The following is a 19479-nucleotide window of genomic DNA, read 5'->3' as shown; positions in this document are numbered from 1 at the left end:
ACGCTTCACAGAACTATATTCATGTCATCACACCATCCAGCTACACGTATGATACAGACTGCACTATGTAGCAGTGCCTTGAAAGGGAGAAACGAGGACTGAGGTAGGTAGGTTGAAATCTGAGTCTGGTCCAGTTTTGCCTGCGTCCTGATGAGATTGTACCAGAGAACCAACCACTGTGCGCAAGTACGCTGGAGAGTATTACGCTGCATTTCCTCAATAACAGAAGCTAGATATTGACTTATCAGTGGTTGAATATGCACTTTGTGCCAAACCTGAGCCACGAATAAACGCTAACAATCTCGCCTGCACAGCAAATGCACAGGCCTTCTATTGTTGGTCAGGTCACTTGAGCCAAGATTGATTAGGAAAACTACGTGAGGTTTCGGATATTAATAGGAACACTTTAGGATTGAGTTTCAGACAGTCCTGTGCCTCAAATGCTGGCTGTCTCTAAGAGACAACACACATAGAGCTATTTCATCTCCATTCTGATATATAGATATGCATTTGCTTGCCATCAAATACCAAAGCATCTCCATTTTCAGGTTGAGCAACGTTGGTGTAAGAATAGATCCATGGGAATCACCAAATAGTAGCAGATGTCATGCAGTTCCGCCCTCACCCATTCTTATACTTGGAAGACTGTTGAAATGATATTGGAGAGCCAACCTCAGCCATGAACCTTAAGTATCTATCAGATACCCATGATAAGTCAGTAAAAGCTTCAAAGGAATTCTGCTTGTTCACTTTAGAAGTGCATTCAAACCAGAGATTTTGTAACTTGTGTGCTTGAAAGAATTAGCTTTGCAACACCAATAAAGGGTTCTTTGTTCATTCATCCCCAGTTTTTATTTCGACACATTTTCTGCTGAAAGTGTTTGGCAGAAAAAAACACATAGAATGTTTTAAAAATATATATTTGGGGGGATCTCTCCCAAGTATCCTCCTCCCCTATTATTTATTCGCTATGCCCCACTCCCTACTCTTTATATGCCCCCACCTCCACACCGCCCACCCCCATATTTTTCACTAAGTTTTTTTGGACAAACCTTTCCAGCAAAAACGCATTTAAAAAACTGCGGATGAATGAACGTCCTACCCAATGTAGAATTACTCATGAAACAGTTTTTCACTAGTGAATAAGAAAATCTATGGCAGGACCAGCCCTTTCTAGAACAGGACAGATTAAAGCCTTTGACCATAAATTGTCCAAGATACTGAATGCACATCCATGAACAACATTTTGTGATGACAGTTTGATAATTGTACAGCCTGGAAGATTTACTGCTCTTCTGCTACTTGCAGGGCTAGCACTATCCTAGCTGACATGCCCTGATTTGCATGCACAACCTGACCCAACTTGCAGACCCTCAACCTGATTGAGTCACTGCTACAATGAGCTGAGTTTCCATAACTAACTGTGCCACAGTGGCATTGCTGATTTATGCTGAATAGTTTGTTTATTAAGGTTTCTAGCCGTACATCAATTGTCAATTATTTACCCTTCAGGGCATGCCAAGACTGCCATAGTTTTCCTTTGCTTATCTCTATGCTGACCTTGTTGTGCAAAGGCTCAGGCAACTTCTCATTGCCACAGTGGTTACATGGATCAGAAATCAGGGCAAGATTAAATGTTCAGGCACTAAACCTTTATTAAGGTGAATCAATATTTGATGGTCAAAAATAAAATGGGGGAAGGAGTATGAATTGGCAACTCAAGAACCGTGGGAACCTATGCTCTTTAAAGTGTCCCACTATTCGGGTTAAGGAGGAGTCTCTGCCTTCCAGTCTGCTACCAGTCTGCTACTTCTTATAAGGCCTGGCCAACTTAAGTCGGGCTTAAGGATTGCCTGGCCCCTTCATGTGTGCCTGTCTCTTTCTCTCTCTTTCCCTCCCTTTCTCTGTAAGGCTTTTCTGCATCCTTCTTATTCCACGTCTCATACTTTAGGGTTTATGCTTGTTCATCCTTTGCATGTGTGTGTCCGCTTTTTTCTCGCTCTCTCTCTACATTTCTCTCTGTGTCAGCCTTAAAGGGTTTCCTGCACCCTTCTTTCTCACAAGCGCTCTCCTTCAGTTTTTGGCTTAAGAGTTTTCTGTACCCCTCTTCTCTCTCAGCATTGTAGCTCATCTGCTGGTTAGTAGTCCTATAGGCTATGCAGTGTTGCCTTTAGATTTCTTGGAAACTGGAGGAGTTTCCTAAGGAGCATTAGGTAGCGCAGAGGAGTCTGGACTACCTCACCTTTCCTTGTTATCTATGCATGACTTTTTGATTTTCAAGACTGACTGTCTCACCTCTGTGACGTTACACTGTAATTCCTTCTCCAGCCTTTGTACCAACCCCGAATCATCAGGATTTTCCCACTGCCTTAAGCTGAACTACTCTTCTTAAACCTTCTTGTGCTGTCCTCCTACTCTTCGTATACCACCTCCTTCTGATGTTCAATAACCTCCTCCTTATTTCATACAACGTTGTCTCAACCTCCTCCTACTGGTCTCCATTCTCCTCTTTTTTCCCCATGTCACTTCCTCTCTCCAGCTATCTGCAAACTCTCACCAGCAACTCCTCCTCCAAACACCCACAATGCCCGACTGTGAGTCCTGCCTTGTATAGCTATGTTTCCCTTCCCACTGGGCTGGAATGGAGGTTTTAGCCTGGAGTATAGGCAAGGAAGTTTCCACTAAGGGGCGTTTTTGCATGTGTGCCTTCACAATGTTATTCAATTGTAAATGCTGCTTTGCCTGCAACATTCTTCACCTATGCTTAAAAGGTCCTGTACTGTGGAATGAGAGGACAGCAGTTACTATGGTGAGTGGGTTTTGCAGTGCACTTTGAGTGATGCATAACATGCTTGGTATGTTTTGGACAATAATTTGCCAATACATTTCTCCGTTAGTATGACTTCTTTTGCTTTTTGTTTCACAGTCTTTGAATGATATTGTTAACAAAATTGATCAGATGTCTAGATCTGGAAAGCTTGGCTCTACCGTGAAGCAAAACAGCCCTGTCACTTCCAGTAAAGGGGGTGTTAAAGAGACAGAGAAACCATTTGATGCTATGAACAACATTGTAGCCAACTTGTTGCTGAACCTCACCAGGTAAATGGACTGGGGTATGTGGATTCTTGTTTGAGCAATTTATCTAGAACCCTTTGTATTGGTATTGAACTTGTTTTCTGTAATGTACATTGTTTGTAGACTGCCATGCCTAGTTAATCAACCATGCATTTTATTAATATCATATTCTCATTAGTAATTGTAAATGGCAGCCCTGAAAGCCACTGTGCTGCAGTGGACTAAGTTGCTCATTTCTGCCTATATCGCTGCATTACAGTTAAGGTGAGCCATAGGAAATACCAAAATTATATTGCTAATAACTTTTGACTTGCAGGACGCATATGGCTGATATTTTTGTCACGGGCCCCTGCAGACTGAAGAGATTCATTAAACAAGGAAAGTGTTATTAAGAAAGCAAAAAAATGCTGTTTCGGCCTACTTCCATTCATTTTGCCATAGAGAAAAAGTAAAAATTTGGTCAAAACGAAGTGCAAAACCTGCTAGGCAGATTTGGACCAAATAAGAAACAACTTCGACACGAAGCATTGAACATTTTCTGGGACAGATTTTAGGTCATTCCATCCAGGAGATTTGTAAAAATATTTGAGGTGGAAGAGAGCGCCCCCTGCTCCCAAAAATATAGCTATATCTCCCATGGTACTTCGTCTTATTTTTTTTATTTTTTGGGCCGGATGCGAGTAATTACCAGGGTAATACCAGGGTAATGCGAAAATGAAACATGCTCGAAAAGCTATTTGGAGGAGGGAAAAGGATGAAATTGCATCAGGCTAGAGGTGAGGAAGGGGAAAGCGGATACCATGTTAAATAAGAGTTCAAACTTTTTCAGATTATCATGGAATACCGGGGAATCTCGCAAGATTCATTCAGCTATAACAGAAGACGGGATCAGAAAAGAAAATGCATCACACGAACAAAAAGAGTGACGTAGTGGAAGAGGGGCTAATGGTAGAGGGACAGGGAGGCCAAAAGCAGCTGAGGGGCTGAGGGGCAGATGACCATTGAAGGAGGAGGGGGCACTTGATTTCCTGAGAGGACTAAGAAGGGTTTTTGATTGTCAAACGTTTTTGGATTATCGAGGGAATACCATGAGCGTGGGTAGTTCATTGCAGCTTTATGTGTAGTTTGTTGCCATTATCGGGGGAAATCCTGCGAGAATCGGGGTAGAGTAAATAAAATAGTAAATTTGACACCTACAGTGATCACATCTACTAGGCAGGGGGTAATCAGTCTTTGTGCCACTGGCCATGGCTGGTGGCGCCTGGCCACTGCCAATGGCTGAAGACCAGGGCTAGTGGGCCCCAAATGAACTTATTGGTCCAACATGTACAGTGGTCTGGCCAAAGGCCATTGCTAGTGGGCCCCAAAGAAATGTATTGGTGCAACATATGCAGTAGCAAAGTCCGAAGGACGTGGCAAGTGAGCGCCAAAGGACACTTATTGCTGCAACATGTGCCGTGGCCAAGGCCAAAGGCCATGGCTAGTGGGCCCCAAAGAAACTATAGTATAACAAAACCCTTGAAATTCTGTGATGCTATCATTGTGGTCATACGTTGCAAAACAGGGGGCGCAAAGTTATGGTGGACTTGCTTCAAATGTGAGTGCTGAATTTCAAGGGTTTTGTTGCATTAAATCTGATCACATTAACTCTCTCTTAACAAAGGATTTTTCAGGGGGCGTAGCCAACAAGCATGCGATGCAGACGTGATCTATCGGTGCTCCTGAGGCTGCCAGCAATATCCTGTTTAAATACTGCAAAACAATTGACTAGTCTTTTTTAAAACAATATTTGTGCGCAGCAGAATCTGGACAGAACAGTTCGCTGCAACGTGGTGCTGAACCGGACTGCAGTTCCGAAGATCCAAGCAGTGGAAGCACCACAACTGTAGACAACGAGGACTACCCAAAATGGCAGCCGTGACCAAGAGGCGAGGCGGAACGGCATGTGAGGGCCAAGACTATGCTGAGACACTCACCCATTAACCTCCCCCACTGAGGCAGCGCTGCTGTGGAGACTCGCTGCAGGCGCACTGTGATGCATGCACTGCTGGGGGATTCGGGTGTGAGCAGTGCGAGCCTCCTGAATGCCGTTGATCGCATACACCCCATGTGCCGAGACGTGGTGACGAAGCTGGCAGAGCAGACCCCAGTGGAGGAAATCCTCGAGGAAGCCTGCCGACCGCGAGTCACGCAGCGTTCTGTTCGTAGCCGACAACAACAGGTGGTTCAAGCCTGCACCTGAATGCCCGGGTGAATAAGGAACCCACGCATGCCCCCGGCACCTGACACACTCCCCTCTGTGGAACGCACCAACACTGCTGCCCGTGGCATGGTGTGGACTGGTGGACTTGCGCGGACAGCAGAGACTCACTGGAGGTCCCGGCGGCTCTCTTCCCCATTGCCATCCGGGGAAGAAGATCGAGACAGAGGGGCAGGAGCTTACAGGAGCTGCTGCAGCTGTGACACCCAGGTTCCTCAGAAGGAGGGGGGGCACAAATAACGGCTGCACTCGGCAGAGGCGAAATCCAAACGTAATACAGCAGCAGCTGTACTGTCTATACTGGCGATAAGGTAATCACCCGTCAAATCAGCAGCGGTGTGGGTGTGAATCACATCCCTTTGAGATACACACCAGAACCAAACTGCAAGACACCCAATAGGGCCCGCACAACACATACTGCTTTGCCATATGTGGACACCTAAGCACATAAAGTGCCACCACAATAACCGGACACGGGAGAGCCCACAGGACATAAGAGACACCGCTCACCAGCTGCATAAGGGGCAGGAAAGGCATACCCACGCACCGCATACTGTAATTGTGCTCGGCGGGCCGCGACACAGCAGAACCTAACGTTGGCAGACAACCTAGGCACCAAGTGGTCACACTTCCTGCATGCACTGTCCCCATAGCTGGCCATGGGGATGCAGAAGAGGGAAAACAAACAACATAAATGTGAGCGTTCTCAAGAACCACAGCCCAACCTGTTCACAACAACTGTAAGGGGCCTAGATAGCAAGCAGTACCGCAGGGATCTGTGGTATTGACTCCACTACAACGGTCACAGACAACCACAGAGCCAGCAAATATACAAATATACTAGTGCGCCACTGTCATATCCAAGCCAAGTGTGTTACTGCGGTACCCCCGCTGTGGCCTACGGTCTCGACCCTGTCTGGCATATAAACATGCTGACTGCAAAAAGGGAGCTTACTTACTATGTGGCACTCACTGGAGATCCTGGCATGGGCAACGAGAAGAGCAAGAAGACCACTACACAAAGCAAAATGGAACAATACACGACACCCACTTCAACCAATCCGCCGGAACAAGACAAGTCCACTGATACACCGTAAAATGAAGGTAACCTCCCCCTTAAAGATATAATGAACGCCATTGCCAGCTCCCAGTCATCTATGCAGAAGAAAATGAACAATATCAGCACGGAAGTATCCCTGTTACGACATGACCTACAGAAACTTACCTCACGCACGGGAGAAGCCGAGACCCGTATATCTGAGACAGAAGATGGTCTACGAGCAAAAGGTCAACAGGTGAACGGTATGCTGGGCCGCATGAAGATGCTGTAGGAACGGGTGGAAGAGGGAGGGGGATACTCAAGGCGTAACAATATATGCATTCTTGGCTTGCCTGAGAAAACTGATGGCCCATCCATGGAACTTTTCCTCGAGCAGTGGCTATCTGACCTATTCGCACCAAAGGCCTTCTCGAAATTCTTCTCCATCGAAAGAGCCCACAGTGTACCGACTGGCAGACCAACTCCCGGTGCACCACCAGGCACAGTAATTGCTCAAATCCTGAATTACAGGGACCGCGACACTGTGCTCCAGCTGGCCAGGACCAAAGGCTATATAACCTATAATGGCTCTAAAATCGCCTTCTTTCCGGACTTTACCAGGGAGCTTCAAAAAGCAAGACAGTCCTTCGACCTGCTCAAAAGACAATTACAGACGCTAAACGTCAAATATGGACTGTTATTCCCAGCGCAGCTGATAATCTGTCACAATGGGACGACCGTGCATTTTACAGATCCCAAGCAGGCGTGGAACTGGGCAGAGAGCCACCTGGAAGGAGACTGGATGCCAGCAAGCAGAAGAGACAGTGGGCGAAACAGACCACGTCCGGACAGATCGCCACACGCATGACCACAACTGCGACCGGAGGAAGTTCCCGCAGCTACCCCACAGATGCTTCCTAAAGAGAGTCTTGGTATGACTCCAACACCTATTTCACAAAGCGCAATGGCAACCTCCTGTACCACAAGCAGCTGGCGGCCTATGGCGGCCACCCCCTGGAAGCTTCTTTGTGAAGAGAGTAAGCAAAGACATCTGGGGTAATCAGTAACAGTTAATGTTTTGGTTGACAACTGTCTGTTCTTGATAGTAGTCCTTTACCGTTCGGGCGATAGATACTTCAAATTGGGTGGAGTATGGGGTTGGGGGACAGGAGTTTGTATGTTTGGGTTAATGCTGGGTCCAACAGTCCTGTTGAACAAACCTCACTGGTAACTAGTAAAAAACACGACGAAAAGCGAACAAAATGCCCCAGCAAATTTCACAACAAATGAATATAGTATGACTCCCATCACATGGACACAATACACCACGACACCATGCAGTCGATACTCTATGACACACCCATTCCTCACTTCGAATGACAGGGGCTTCTAGCAGAAACAATACCAGATCCATCAGGATCATGGCATGGAACGTGAATGGGCTCGGCAGTGGCCTAAAAAGGCGCTTAGCACTGCAACAATTAAATCGGCACACACCGGATGCCGTGTTCCTGACCGAAACGCACTTAGCAGGGACAAACTGCACCTTATTCAAGCGCATTAATTAGCGCATAACACTACACTCTGGCTTCACCATGGGGTCCCGCGGGGTACTCATCTTAATACACAAGAGGCTGCCCTTTACCCTTGTATCCATTACGCAAGATACAGGGGGCAGATTCATACACATAACTGGAACACTCTGTGAACGTGCCACGTCCATGTTAGCTGTCTCAGCCGGCCTTACTGCCTTCCTTAATCAATGACATCACACCCATAATCACAGGAGACTCCTCAGATCTAATGATAATAGGAGGAGACTTCAACGAGGTTATGAACATTGAACTCGACTGAACACATATCCGCACCAGGAATCCCTCCACATGCACTAAACTTACTTCGTTCACTGATGCTCTAGGATTGAAAGATGTGTGAAGACGATTCCGGAATGCAGGCAGCAGAGGCAGCAGCATAAACCAGCAGCTCCTGGCCCTCTCCTATATGTGGATAACTGAAGATTATGAACTCCAAAAAGAAAATTTAAACTGAAGAAAATCCTGTGCCAAAAAAAATCAAATCAGCTAATGACATGGCAGAGATACCAAGTCCACAGGATATCTATTCTCTACTTCTAAAGGTGGCACAAGACTTGGGAAAAGTGGCTCAAGTTGTGGTTTATGTCAAATCCTCAATGGAAGACTTGACATTGAAGGTGGCTCAAATTGTTAGCCGAGTTTCAGTTTTGGAAAGTGGAAGTGCCTCCATGTCTTCAGAAATTTCGGGGCACTTCAGAGCCTACAAGAATCTGAAAAATGATTTCAGTAAAGGGAAAGCTAAAACATTGGAGCTGTATTTGAAAATTAGGTGTAGAAATATACGGATTGTTGGTTTGGAAGAAGAAGAAAATGAAGATTTGGCCCTTAAAATGTTGGATGTCCTAAAAAACTCACTCAAATATGAACAGATAACATCAATGGACATTGACAATATTTTCAGAATTAGCAGGAGGATGTGCCTTAAAGGTAAAGCTAGACAGATCCTGATCTCCTTTACGTGCACCCGGGTCAAGGAAGATATCCTAAGGGCTGCAAGAAGTATGGAAGTGATATACTATAAAAAACAAAGGATTTTTATTTACCTGGATTACCTCAAGGAAGTGGTGGAGATTAGAAAATCATTTAAAGAACCTAAAGAACTGGCAAGATCTTTGGGGGTGAAAGCCTTTCTTAATAGGGCCAACTGACTCACTTTGGTGTTTCCAGAAGGAGAGAAAATTACCACGGATCCTCATGAGGCTCTTAAATGGGTGAAGGCTCTGGAAAATCAGTCAGAGTTGATGAATAACTAATGTACCTTTTGGATGTCATGTACTGCGAATTGCTACCACAGCTGCACCTATAGGTATGCTTGTACTTTGATCCCCCCTTCTTTTTGTACATTTTATTTTATTTTATTCATCAAATCGTAATTAACATTGAAATTGAAGGTATTGAAGATGGCGCAGAGTGGAATTTCAGTTAAACGCTCCATTTTTAAATGAATACAATCTCACCGTCATGTTTTGGGCTTCGGCGTATTGTCGTAGCTGTTTAAAGAAAAGAACCTGAGCCTGCTGTATGTCATGTGATCACACAGCTGACCTGGATCTGATCCGGAGACAGGAAGTGGAACAAGGGTTGCGTACGCGTAGTCTGCAGCTGTGAATCATTATGGCGTTTTGAAGGAAGGAGATGAAATGAACTGTTATATTTCTCCTGGTACTCTGGTACTCTCCAGGTGAGACTGGGCCGTTGTGCTCTGAGTTTGTGATGATGGACTTTGCTGTCCCGAATGTCTGCCTGCCTCCTCGCCCGCATGATAGTACACAGAGGCACAGCCTGCCATCCCCCTCCTCCAGTGCAGGGCGGTTCGCCCCCAGTCTGTCCCACTCCTGAGCTACCCAGACGCGTGGGTGACTGGGACCGGACTCCGGATATGAGGCAATCCAACATGTGCTCAAAACACGCTGTGCTCCGTAATCTGTGCTCCGTAATCTAGGACAAGCACGCTGCTCCAGACAACGCGATGCACGTTATGGGCACTGCATGTATGCAGGAGCAGCGAGTCGGAACGCGTGCTGAATTACGTTAGGCAATTATCACTTTGCTTCTTTGCTTTAAGTTGTTGAATTGCAGTTTCTTGCGTGCTTTGTGCTTTTTGCCTTTTGATTGGGATATTGGCATTGTGACCAGAATATGTACACATCCGCCTGCGCAGAGGGGCTAAATACAATTTGGGATATAATGCATGTTTCAAATATGGTAACTGCCCAAGACATTTCATTTGCTTCAGGCTAACACTTGAGGAACAAACCTGAACCCGATTTGTTACGGCGAACATGATGTGTAATATCTAAAGTCCGGATGAATGAATGTGAGTACTTACAGATACGTAATCCACAAAGGTGCAGACATTGGTGTTGGCAGTGAATAGGTTCTGTGGTGGGCCCATAAAAATGGATCTTATAATGCACGGTGTGTTTAAAGTACAGATGTATTTAGGAATGTTGAATCAGCTTGCATGAGCAGTGGACACGTACCAACACTGGCATGACACATTGGGAGTCAACCTAAATGATTTAACGTACTCTTCAAGAGGATCAATATTTAGTTGTACATTGAAGTGCAGTTTAGTACATGACACCATTACACTCCAGGATGCCTTACTGACCCAAAGCGTTCACTATGCTGTATCCCTTGGTTTGCCCTTCACTTGTCGATCCAGTTTGCCAGGAATACCGAAGTAACATGGTCTGGATACGCCATACAACCCACACGGGCTGGCACACTAGCAGCTGCTTCTGGAACACAATTATGGTGTATCTTGTATAATAGGGGCGGTTACAGGTCTCAGCCATCCCCCTATGTCCACCTTGATTTTGGCAACAGAGAGTCATTGCTCCAAGACTATACTAGGGGCTGACGTGAGCGGGTCCCCTGTGAGCTGGTCACAACATTGAGACATGTTTGGGCTGGCACAGCACCACGGAACGAGACACCAGCTGTTAGAATGACTGGAGGGATAGAGTTTTGTGAAGGGGATCATCAAGCGGCATTTTCAAAGTGGCTGCTTTCAGCAATCCTTCCATAGAGAGTTCATTGGATACTTCTTTACTACTAGATACTCTCTGGCCTTGTTTGTCGCTGCCGCTAAAATATTTTAAGAGAGTCTTTCACTTCTCCGATATTAGCTTGGGTTAGTAGTGGGGGGTATATGTGTTGCCATTATATTTTCAAAGCTTCTATACAATAGGGCATGAATATTATCTGTCCTGTTGCTTTGCCGGGGCTGGTGGATTTAATGGTCAATGTTGGTACATATAATGTTTGGTTGCTTAATATAGCTTTGCAATAGGATGAATTCTGGGGTTAACATATTTATCTAGCAAAGTTGAATCAATTCATTGCATGGATGTCATGTTGATACATAAGAAACTTGATAGTACTGATGGAATTTCTTTATATTATTGGTTCTGTTAACATGTGGTCCTCCGGTACATTTAGAAATTTAGAAACTGACGTGCTTCTTTTGTGAATGTACATCTCTAGGGATGGCTTTATTTAGGCATCCATTGATAATTCATGTACCTCTTGCTTAAGCATTGCAGAGGCTGCAGGTTATAGGTTATACATACTGGGTAGGTGTGGATTTTATTCACACTTTGCCTGATGTTCAGCTGGATTCCTTCTGCTATTTTTCCCTGTCTGCCATGGCATGTGGATATCTATGGTCGGGTGATGTAGTTTTGTGTTTCATGCCGCAGTGACGTTAATGGGGGTGATGTGTATAGCTGTTTCAACTGGTTGTAGCCCGGGGTCCTATATGTTTGTTTGGTGGTGCTCATAATTATGGGGAGTTATTGTCAATATATTGGGTGTTGTTTGACACTGCTTCCAGGCAGTTCTCATAGTCTCGCAATTAAGATGGGTGAGTATTGGGTTCAATGCTAATGGTTGTTTCTTGGTATATTATATTATATGGACAATAATCTGGCATATGGCACCGTTGTCTGCAAAGAGTGAGTAGTATAAGGTAATTGAATCTTTATTATTAGAAGTAACGAATGGCTGATAACTTAAGGGGTCCTGAGTCTTGGTTTAGCAATAAAGCGACACATATCTGGAGCGCTGTTTGAATATGTTAATGTCTATTGCTTATAAAACCAATCTGTGTGGTCATGTTTATATTAGGAACTAAGTTCAGACAGTGTAGGTAATTTATGATTTGAGGATAGGTGTTCAGTGATGTCTGATTAGATCAAGAAGGGATGTTGAGTGGTACAGGGGATTTGGATTGAGCGTTTAGCTGGTGGAATTTGGGTAGCCTAAAATAGAAGTAGGCACTTGTTTATAATTTATGCCAGTTGATAGTGATTTGGTTTTAGGGGGAGTTGGTTTGTGAATGCATGTCTTATGTTTCAAATTTTACTTTCATATGCTAGTTTACAGTTTGAGGTATGGATGGGTGGATCTGGTAGTTATTGGTTATATGTTTCGGATTAAGATGACATATTTTCTAATAGTTGTTTGTTGGATTACCTTTTGGTTATGGGAGACTTATTGGGGAGTTCGATCTATTTAGGAGAGTAGCCCAGGAAGTTGGACTACCTGGAATGTGTTTGAGAATTTTATTTTGTACGCTGTTCTTGGTGTTTTGCGTCCGTTTCAGAAGGGATGGGTTAGGGTTTACGGTCGAGGTCACAAACACAGGTCAGGGCCTGCTACATAGGTTTTTTTTTATTGGGTGGGGGTGGACTTTCTGGATTGGAAAATGGGTGATCAACTGCGAGTTATCTCGTGGAATGTGAATGGTCTAAACAATGTACAGAAAAAACGGAAAGTGATGTCTTATTTAAATGACTTAAAAGGGGATATTTACTTTCTTCAGGAGACACACCTCTTTAAAGAAAACTTGGATGGTTTGAGAAAGGGTTGGGAGGGCATATGGTTCATCTTTTGAATCTAGGTCTAGGGATGTGGTAATTTTGATAAGGAAACATGCTCCGATTAAGGTTATCAAAGAAATCTGCGACAGGAAAGGGAGAATGGTCGCTATTTTAGCAAACATTCAGGGCAAAGAAGTTACTTTCTGTAATATTTATGCACCGACCTTGGGTGATGGTACCTTTTCCAGAAAGGTGGCTCAAACGATCCAGGATCTGAAGTCAAGTAGCATAATCTTGAGGGGAGACTTCAACACAGTTATTCACTCTACATTGGATAGGAGTAATGATAGACACTGCAGAAGGTTAGATATGCAGTCTCGGCCGTTAAAGGATTTGATGGTGGTGCATATTCTGAAGGACAGTTGGAGAATTGAGAATCCATTAATGAGAGAATACAGTTTTTATTCTGGTGCGCATGCTACATATTCGAGAATAGATATGGTGTTGATGGCAGGAGAAATGTTGCAAAATTATAAGTCAAGTAGTATAGGAAATATTGTGTTGACTGACCACGCTCATGTGGTTATGGATTTGAAGTGGAATTTTATTGTGAGTAGACAAAATACTTGGAGACTGAATACTATCCTATTGGACAATATAGATGAGATGGACAAACTTTCATCCGAAATAGATCATTTTGTGGAGGAAAATTGTAATGGAGAAGTTGAATCTGGCATGGTTTTGTGAAGCCTTTAAATGCACTGTACAAGGCATGTTTATAAATCTGGCAAGTGGTTTAAAAAAAATGGGACAATATACAAAAAGAACTAGAGTTAAAAATTAAAGATTTGTCACGTGAACTGATGGTGGATCCTGCAAAAATGGATTTGCTTCCTGAAATAAATAGATTGAAAAGAGAGTTGAAGGTGTTAATATCAAATCGAGTGGACAAAAGGTATTTCCAGCACAAGTGCACTTATTTTGAGCATGGTGAGAAATGTGATCGCTGGCTAGCTTATAGATTGAGGATGAGAGAGTCGGAGCTCTCAATCACGTCGATTAAAGACTCTGAAGGTCAGATTACATTCTCACTGGCGGGGATAAATAAGGTGTTCAAGAAGTTTTATGAGAATTTGTATAGAAATGAAACCCATATTGATGCGGCGAATGGAGACTTTCTGGGGAAAATTCAAGTCCTAGTAATTACTGAGAAAGAATCTACATTGTCGGAGGAGCCTATAACGATAGAAGTAGTCAAAATTGCAGTATCAAAACTAAACATTGGTAGGTCTCGGGGCCTGATGGGCTTCCAGTAGAGTTTTATAGGTGGTTGCCTAATTCTGCATTGGTGATGTTAAAGGATATGTATAAGACCTCTATGGCTAAGGGATTACTTCCAAACACGACTAGGCATGCAACGATTTCAGTCTTTCTAAAGAAAAACAAGGATGAAACATTGGCGTCTAGTTACAGGCCAATTATTTCAATCAATGAAGACAATGAAATCCTGGCCAAGATTCTGGCGTTAAGGGTAGAACGACATCCAGCAACATGAGGAGACTCCTGTGCACCATCACTAAGGCGTCAGAGCTGTCAGAAGACTTGGCGGTCCTCTCATTGGATGCCGAAAAGGTGTTCGATAGAGTCAACTCACAATTTATGTTTAAGGTACTGGAAAAGATGGGTTTCGGGAATCAATTTTGTTCCTGGATTCGACTGCTATATACCAAACTCACGGCAGATGTTAAAACTAATGGTCAGAGGTCAAAACCGTTTGAATTGGAGCATGGTACGCAACAAGGTTGCCCGCTATCTCCTTTATTATTCGTACTTGGTATTGAACCTTTGACCATAACACTGAGAACCGAAGACGGCCTACAAGGTATTAATTTTTAGGGATTGTTACAAAAAGTTTGGTTATACGCTGATGACTTGTTATTGGTCCTCAAGAACCTTGGTGAATTCAGTGCCAGTGCTCATGAATATTTTGGAAGTCTTTCATCAGTGCTCTGGATACAAGATCAATTGGGCAAAATCAGAAGTTTTGCCCTTGGTACCGTTATGTGACAAACAATTAATTACACGATTAGGCTTCAAATGGTGCGCTGAAAAATTGTTGTACTTGGGGGTTTGGTTTTTGCCTAATGTTAATTTTGTGAGAGTGAATATGAATATGGTGTGCACTACTTTCAAATCGGATTTGGAGCGATGGTACCTATTACACTTTCCCTTTGGGGGAAAGTGAACGCTTTGAAAATGGTGTCGACTCCTAGAGTTAACTTTGTACTGACTATGATCCCATTGGATATTGAAAAATGTTTTTGGTGTGAATTGGATAGACTCATGCAAGATTTCTTGTGGGATCATAAACCACTGCGTCTGAAGATTAGTAAGTTACAGTTACCCTTGTCTAGAGGTGGGTTGGGGGTCCCAAACTTCAAAGCATACCATCTGGCTTTTATGGCATGTACTTTATTTGCCTTTCTTAAATCGGAACAAGAGGATTGGTTATGTGCAGAGTCTAGCCATATGGGCCCATTATCACCTAGGGCTTTGCTAACGAGTAGGCAATGCAGAACAAAAATGGACAGTCCCTTAACTAGGAGTTTATGGAACTTGTGGCTGGTTTTGAATGAATGTTTGGGTTTCAATGCATTGAGAGATCCAAGTGCTTCAGTTTGGCTGAATCCAAGTGTTACACGTGAAGGGAAAGTTTTGTTCTGGCAGGATTGGTTCTTGGCTGGGGTGCAGTGGATTGGGGATCTTTTCAATGGTGTGATTTGGATGACGGCTAGGGAGATATGGATGAAGTTTTATATTCCTACTTTTTGTCTGGCAGATTATTGGAAGATCAGGAAGGCGGTGGGTGAAGTGAATATGGAAGAAGGAATCAATGTGGATATGCTTGGTTGGAAGCCAGGGGTGAGTGGTTGTGGCCTAGTTAGCTATGTTTATAGACTAATTGTGTCGAATTATAGGACAAATGATGCTCTGAGATTGGATTGGAACCGGAGGATCGGTGAGGATATTACGGAGGATCATTGGTCACGAATTTGTGAGAATGTGAAGTTGTGTTCTTTAAGTCTTGCTGAAAGATCGCGTCAAATCAAGATTTTACATCGAACCTATTGGAAGCCTGGGAAGCTGATGAAAAGAGGAATGAGTGACAACGCTGAAAGCTGGGCATGTGTACACGAGGTTGGCACCTTTGAACATATGTTGTGGGAATGTTCAAGGGTGAGGGGTATGTGGTTCGAATTTGACCAGATTTGTGAGAAGGTTCTTGATGAAAGGATACATGTGGATTTTAAGACCGTTGTGCTGGGTACTGATGATGACCTCGATGACTTGAGTACTTCCCAGAGAAAATGGATCTTTCAGGGAGCGATGGTGGGGAAGAAACTGATTTTGCAAAATTGGAAAACATCTGCTCCTGTTACAATTGAGATGTGGATTGCGGAGATGCATAGTCTAGCAGAAATGGAAAGAGTGTTGTATCAAAGGGAGAAGAAAAGTGCTTTATTCAACAAGATCTGGGGTAAATTCCTTTTATTGTATTAGGACTGATTTTGAGCAGGTTGTGACTCTTTGGGGGGGGTGGGTATTTATGTATATAGTTTGATGTTCCTTGTGATTAATGTATATAGCTTCGTTATTATTCATGTATCTCAATATTGGAAATTTTTGAAAATAAAATTTACAAAAAAAAAAAAGAAAGATGTGTGGAGACATTTGCACCCTGACATTAGAGAATATTCGCATGATTCCGGAGCGAACGCCTCATTATCGAGGCTAGACTACTTCTTCCTTCCAGCGGTGGACATGCACCTGGCATGCGAGGCTCAACTACTACCCAGAGGTATTTCGGACCACTCCCCTCTCATTTTAGAGCTCACTACCAACAGGCCGGCCCACCCGCCCATCTGGCAGCTGAATAACTACTACTTGGGTTTCCCAGACCTTGTGAAACAAATCCAGAATGCCACAAACACTTACTTCGAACTAAACACAGACTCTGTGGAGAACCCAACATTGCTTTGGGAGGCGTATAAGACAGTGCTAAGAAGCGAAATCATTTCGTGGACAACGGCCCATAGAAAGAAACACCTAAGCTCACTAAGGGAAGCCGAAACACGAGTACAAACTGCAGAGTCAGCCCATATAACCCTCAACCAGCCGGAGACACACCGTGCGCTATAGCTAGCACAAAAACAGCTGCAAAATATAGCCCTAGATAACGCCAAGCAGGCACATGCAGTGATGGGCGCCAGGGTCTACGAGACTGGAGAAAAAACGGGTAAGATGTTAGCATGGCTGGAGCGCAGGGATGAGGGTCTCGGCTAAGTCAGGATGATTAGAGCAGAATACTCAGAGCCAATAACGGCAGACCGGGACATAGCAGAAGGCTTTGCAACCTATTATGCCGAGCTGTATAGAACACCGACCTCCTGTAACGCTCACCTGACCCCCACGGAGGCGCTGGTCTAGTCTGGGTTGTTGTGGCCTCTTCGAGCGTGATGCGCAGAACTCGGAACACTGACTGAACAGGACCCTCAAATCTTGCTTGTATGGCCCGTAGGAATATCCTTCTGCAGATGAGAAAGGGGATTAACAGTCTGCAGAATAGTGTGCTTGCTCCCCCCTTCCTCCCTTCGTTCTTCTCTAACTTCCTCCGAAATCCCCGGTTGAAGCTCACCTTATGGTTTGAAAGGATGAACTCTCCATCCTGCTGCTGGTGCAGGGGCGCGTGTTTGTCCAGTTACTTCACTGGTTTTCAGAATGGCGCTGGCAAAATCCACTTGACTTTTCCGAGCAGAACGCCGTAAGTATGAAGATTACAAAAGTTCAAGTGTTGAGCCTCCTTTTCTGTTGCCTTCCTAACCTGTGATCTGTCCTTTATTTCAGGTGCAGAATGAAGGCAATGCGTTGAGGGGATTGACTTGCCGATGGTAAACTCAGGTGAGTTAGCGATGGGGGCGATCCCTCTTAATGTCTTTATATTCCTCCAGTAATGTCTTTTGTCCTTTCCCCATAGGGGCCGGGGTGCGGTACCTGCCAAGGAAGCGGCGCCGACCCGAAATGAGGAATGATCCACCAACAGAAGACTGGTAAGTGTTATGGTGGAAAATTAGGCTTTCCTCATATGTTCCTTCTGCTCACCTTTTGTCTCTTCTTCTCTCCCCTAGGCGCAGAGATGTGGCGACCGGTGCAGACAGTCGCGGTGGAGCCAGAAGAACTCCCGAGGACAGGTGAGTGAAGCGCGGCGGCGCTGCAGCGAGCAACGCAGTGCTTTTAAATGAAAGTCTTTTCTCAGGAACGCTGGCGTGAAGGTTCCGGATGCAGGTAAGAAGTTTGATAAAATTCTTGGTTTTCACCTTTCTCTTCTCTTCTTTCCTTACAGGTTTTTTGAGGATCGAGGCGGGCGTGGCTGGAGACCAGATGCAGGAGCAGACACGGTGAGCGTTCAGCTGCTTGGATGCAGAACAACGCGAAGCGTGAGCTACTGTCTGGGCGTGGCTTAAATAGCCCCCAAAGTAGTTCCAGGTAAGTATCCTTCCCTGGCCACGCCCGAGTGGCAAAATAGTCCCAATGAAAAAATAGTCCCTTTCAGGTCTCAGGGAGGCCTGAACATGAGCCTGGCGCCAAAGGCGCCAGGACAGAGTCCAAAGAGCCCCTATAAGGGGCCGCTGGGCTTTTACCCGGGGGCATGATGCCTGCTCCCGGGGGTAGGCATCATTACACCTCCCCCATTGATACATCAATCCTATCAGGGATCACCCTTCCCACACTTAAAACCGACCAGATAAACCTATTAGAAAAAGACATCACAGAGGACCAGCTAATCACAGCCATATCGGACCTCCAATCCGGGAAGAGCCCGGGACCAAATGGTTTCCCAATCGTAGTGTGGCAGAAAATAGGCCCAAATGTGATAACGCCACACCTGCTGTAAATGTACGAACCCTCACGCACAAAGGGTTGCCTACCCCAGGATCTTAGAAAAGCCACTCTGCCAGAATTTGGGTAGTATTACCCAAACCAGACAAACCACCAGACAGGTGCAGTTCGTACAGGCCCATCTCCCTCATAAATACTGAGATCAAAATACTAGCAAAAACACTGGCCAACCGATTGCAACAGGTTATACCTTCACTGATTCACCCAGACCAATGCGGCTTCATGCCGCAAAGATCCACCCGCATGAATATACACAGGCTACACACATCATTAGAGAGAGCGACCACTATTCAAGGCCCACTAGCCCTACTCGCAGTGGACTTTGAAAAAGCGTTTGACTCAGTCTAGAAGGCAATCTGGGAGATAATGCACAGAATGTGCTTTGGCCCGCAATTCATGAGCTCTGTAAAATTACTTTACAAATCTCCAGTGGCAGTGACTAAAGTGAAAGGATATGTGTCCAACCCCTTTGAACTAGGGAAAGGGACGAGACAGGGATGTCCCCTGTCAGCCATGATCTTTGCATTAGCGATTGAACCCCTTGCTGTACTACTAAGATGTACAGAAACATGAAATGGCTTTTGCTGGTCGGACAACTGGGAGGACAAAGTGTCCTTATACGTGGACGACCTGCTGATATATTTAAAAGATCCAATAAGATCCTGCCCCATAGTGACGCATCTGTTGGAAAGATATGGTTCTTTAAGCAGACTGCGTGTCAGC

The 19479-nt window shown here is 44.7% G+C and overlaps 1 protein-coding gene across 2 annotated transcripts in view; it reads left to right on the top strand.

Annotated features, from left to right (window-relative positions):
• The window catches only part of TUBE1 (tubulin epsilon 1), a 317390-nt gene that overhangs the window by 219503 nt on the left and 78408 nt on the right, over positions 1–19479 (top strand). For both annotated transcript variants that reach the window (XM_069607852.1, XM_069607853.1), the window contains one exon: positions 2927–3099. In XM_069607852.1, the coding sequence (XP_069463953.1) occupies positions 2927–3099 (173 nt within the window). The remainder of the gene's footprint in view (positions 1–2926; positions 3100–19479) is intronic.

This window comes from Ambystoma mexicanum, chromosome 4q (genome assembly GCF_040938575.1).
Source record: "Ambystoma mexicanum isolate Mex_15411 chromosome 4q, UKY_AmexF1_1, whole genome shotgun sequence".
Lineage (NCBI taxonomy): Eukaryota > Metazoa > Chordata > Amphibia > Caudata > Ambystomatidae > Ambystoma > Ambystoma mexicanum.
Note: the sequence above shows the minus strand (reverse complement) of the source record. Positions and strands in the feature narration are given on the sequence as shown.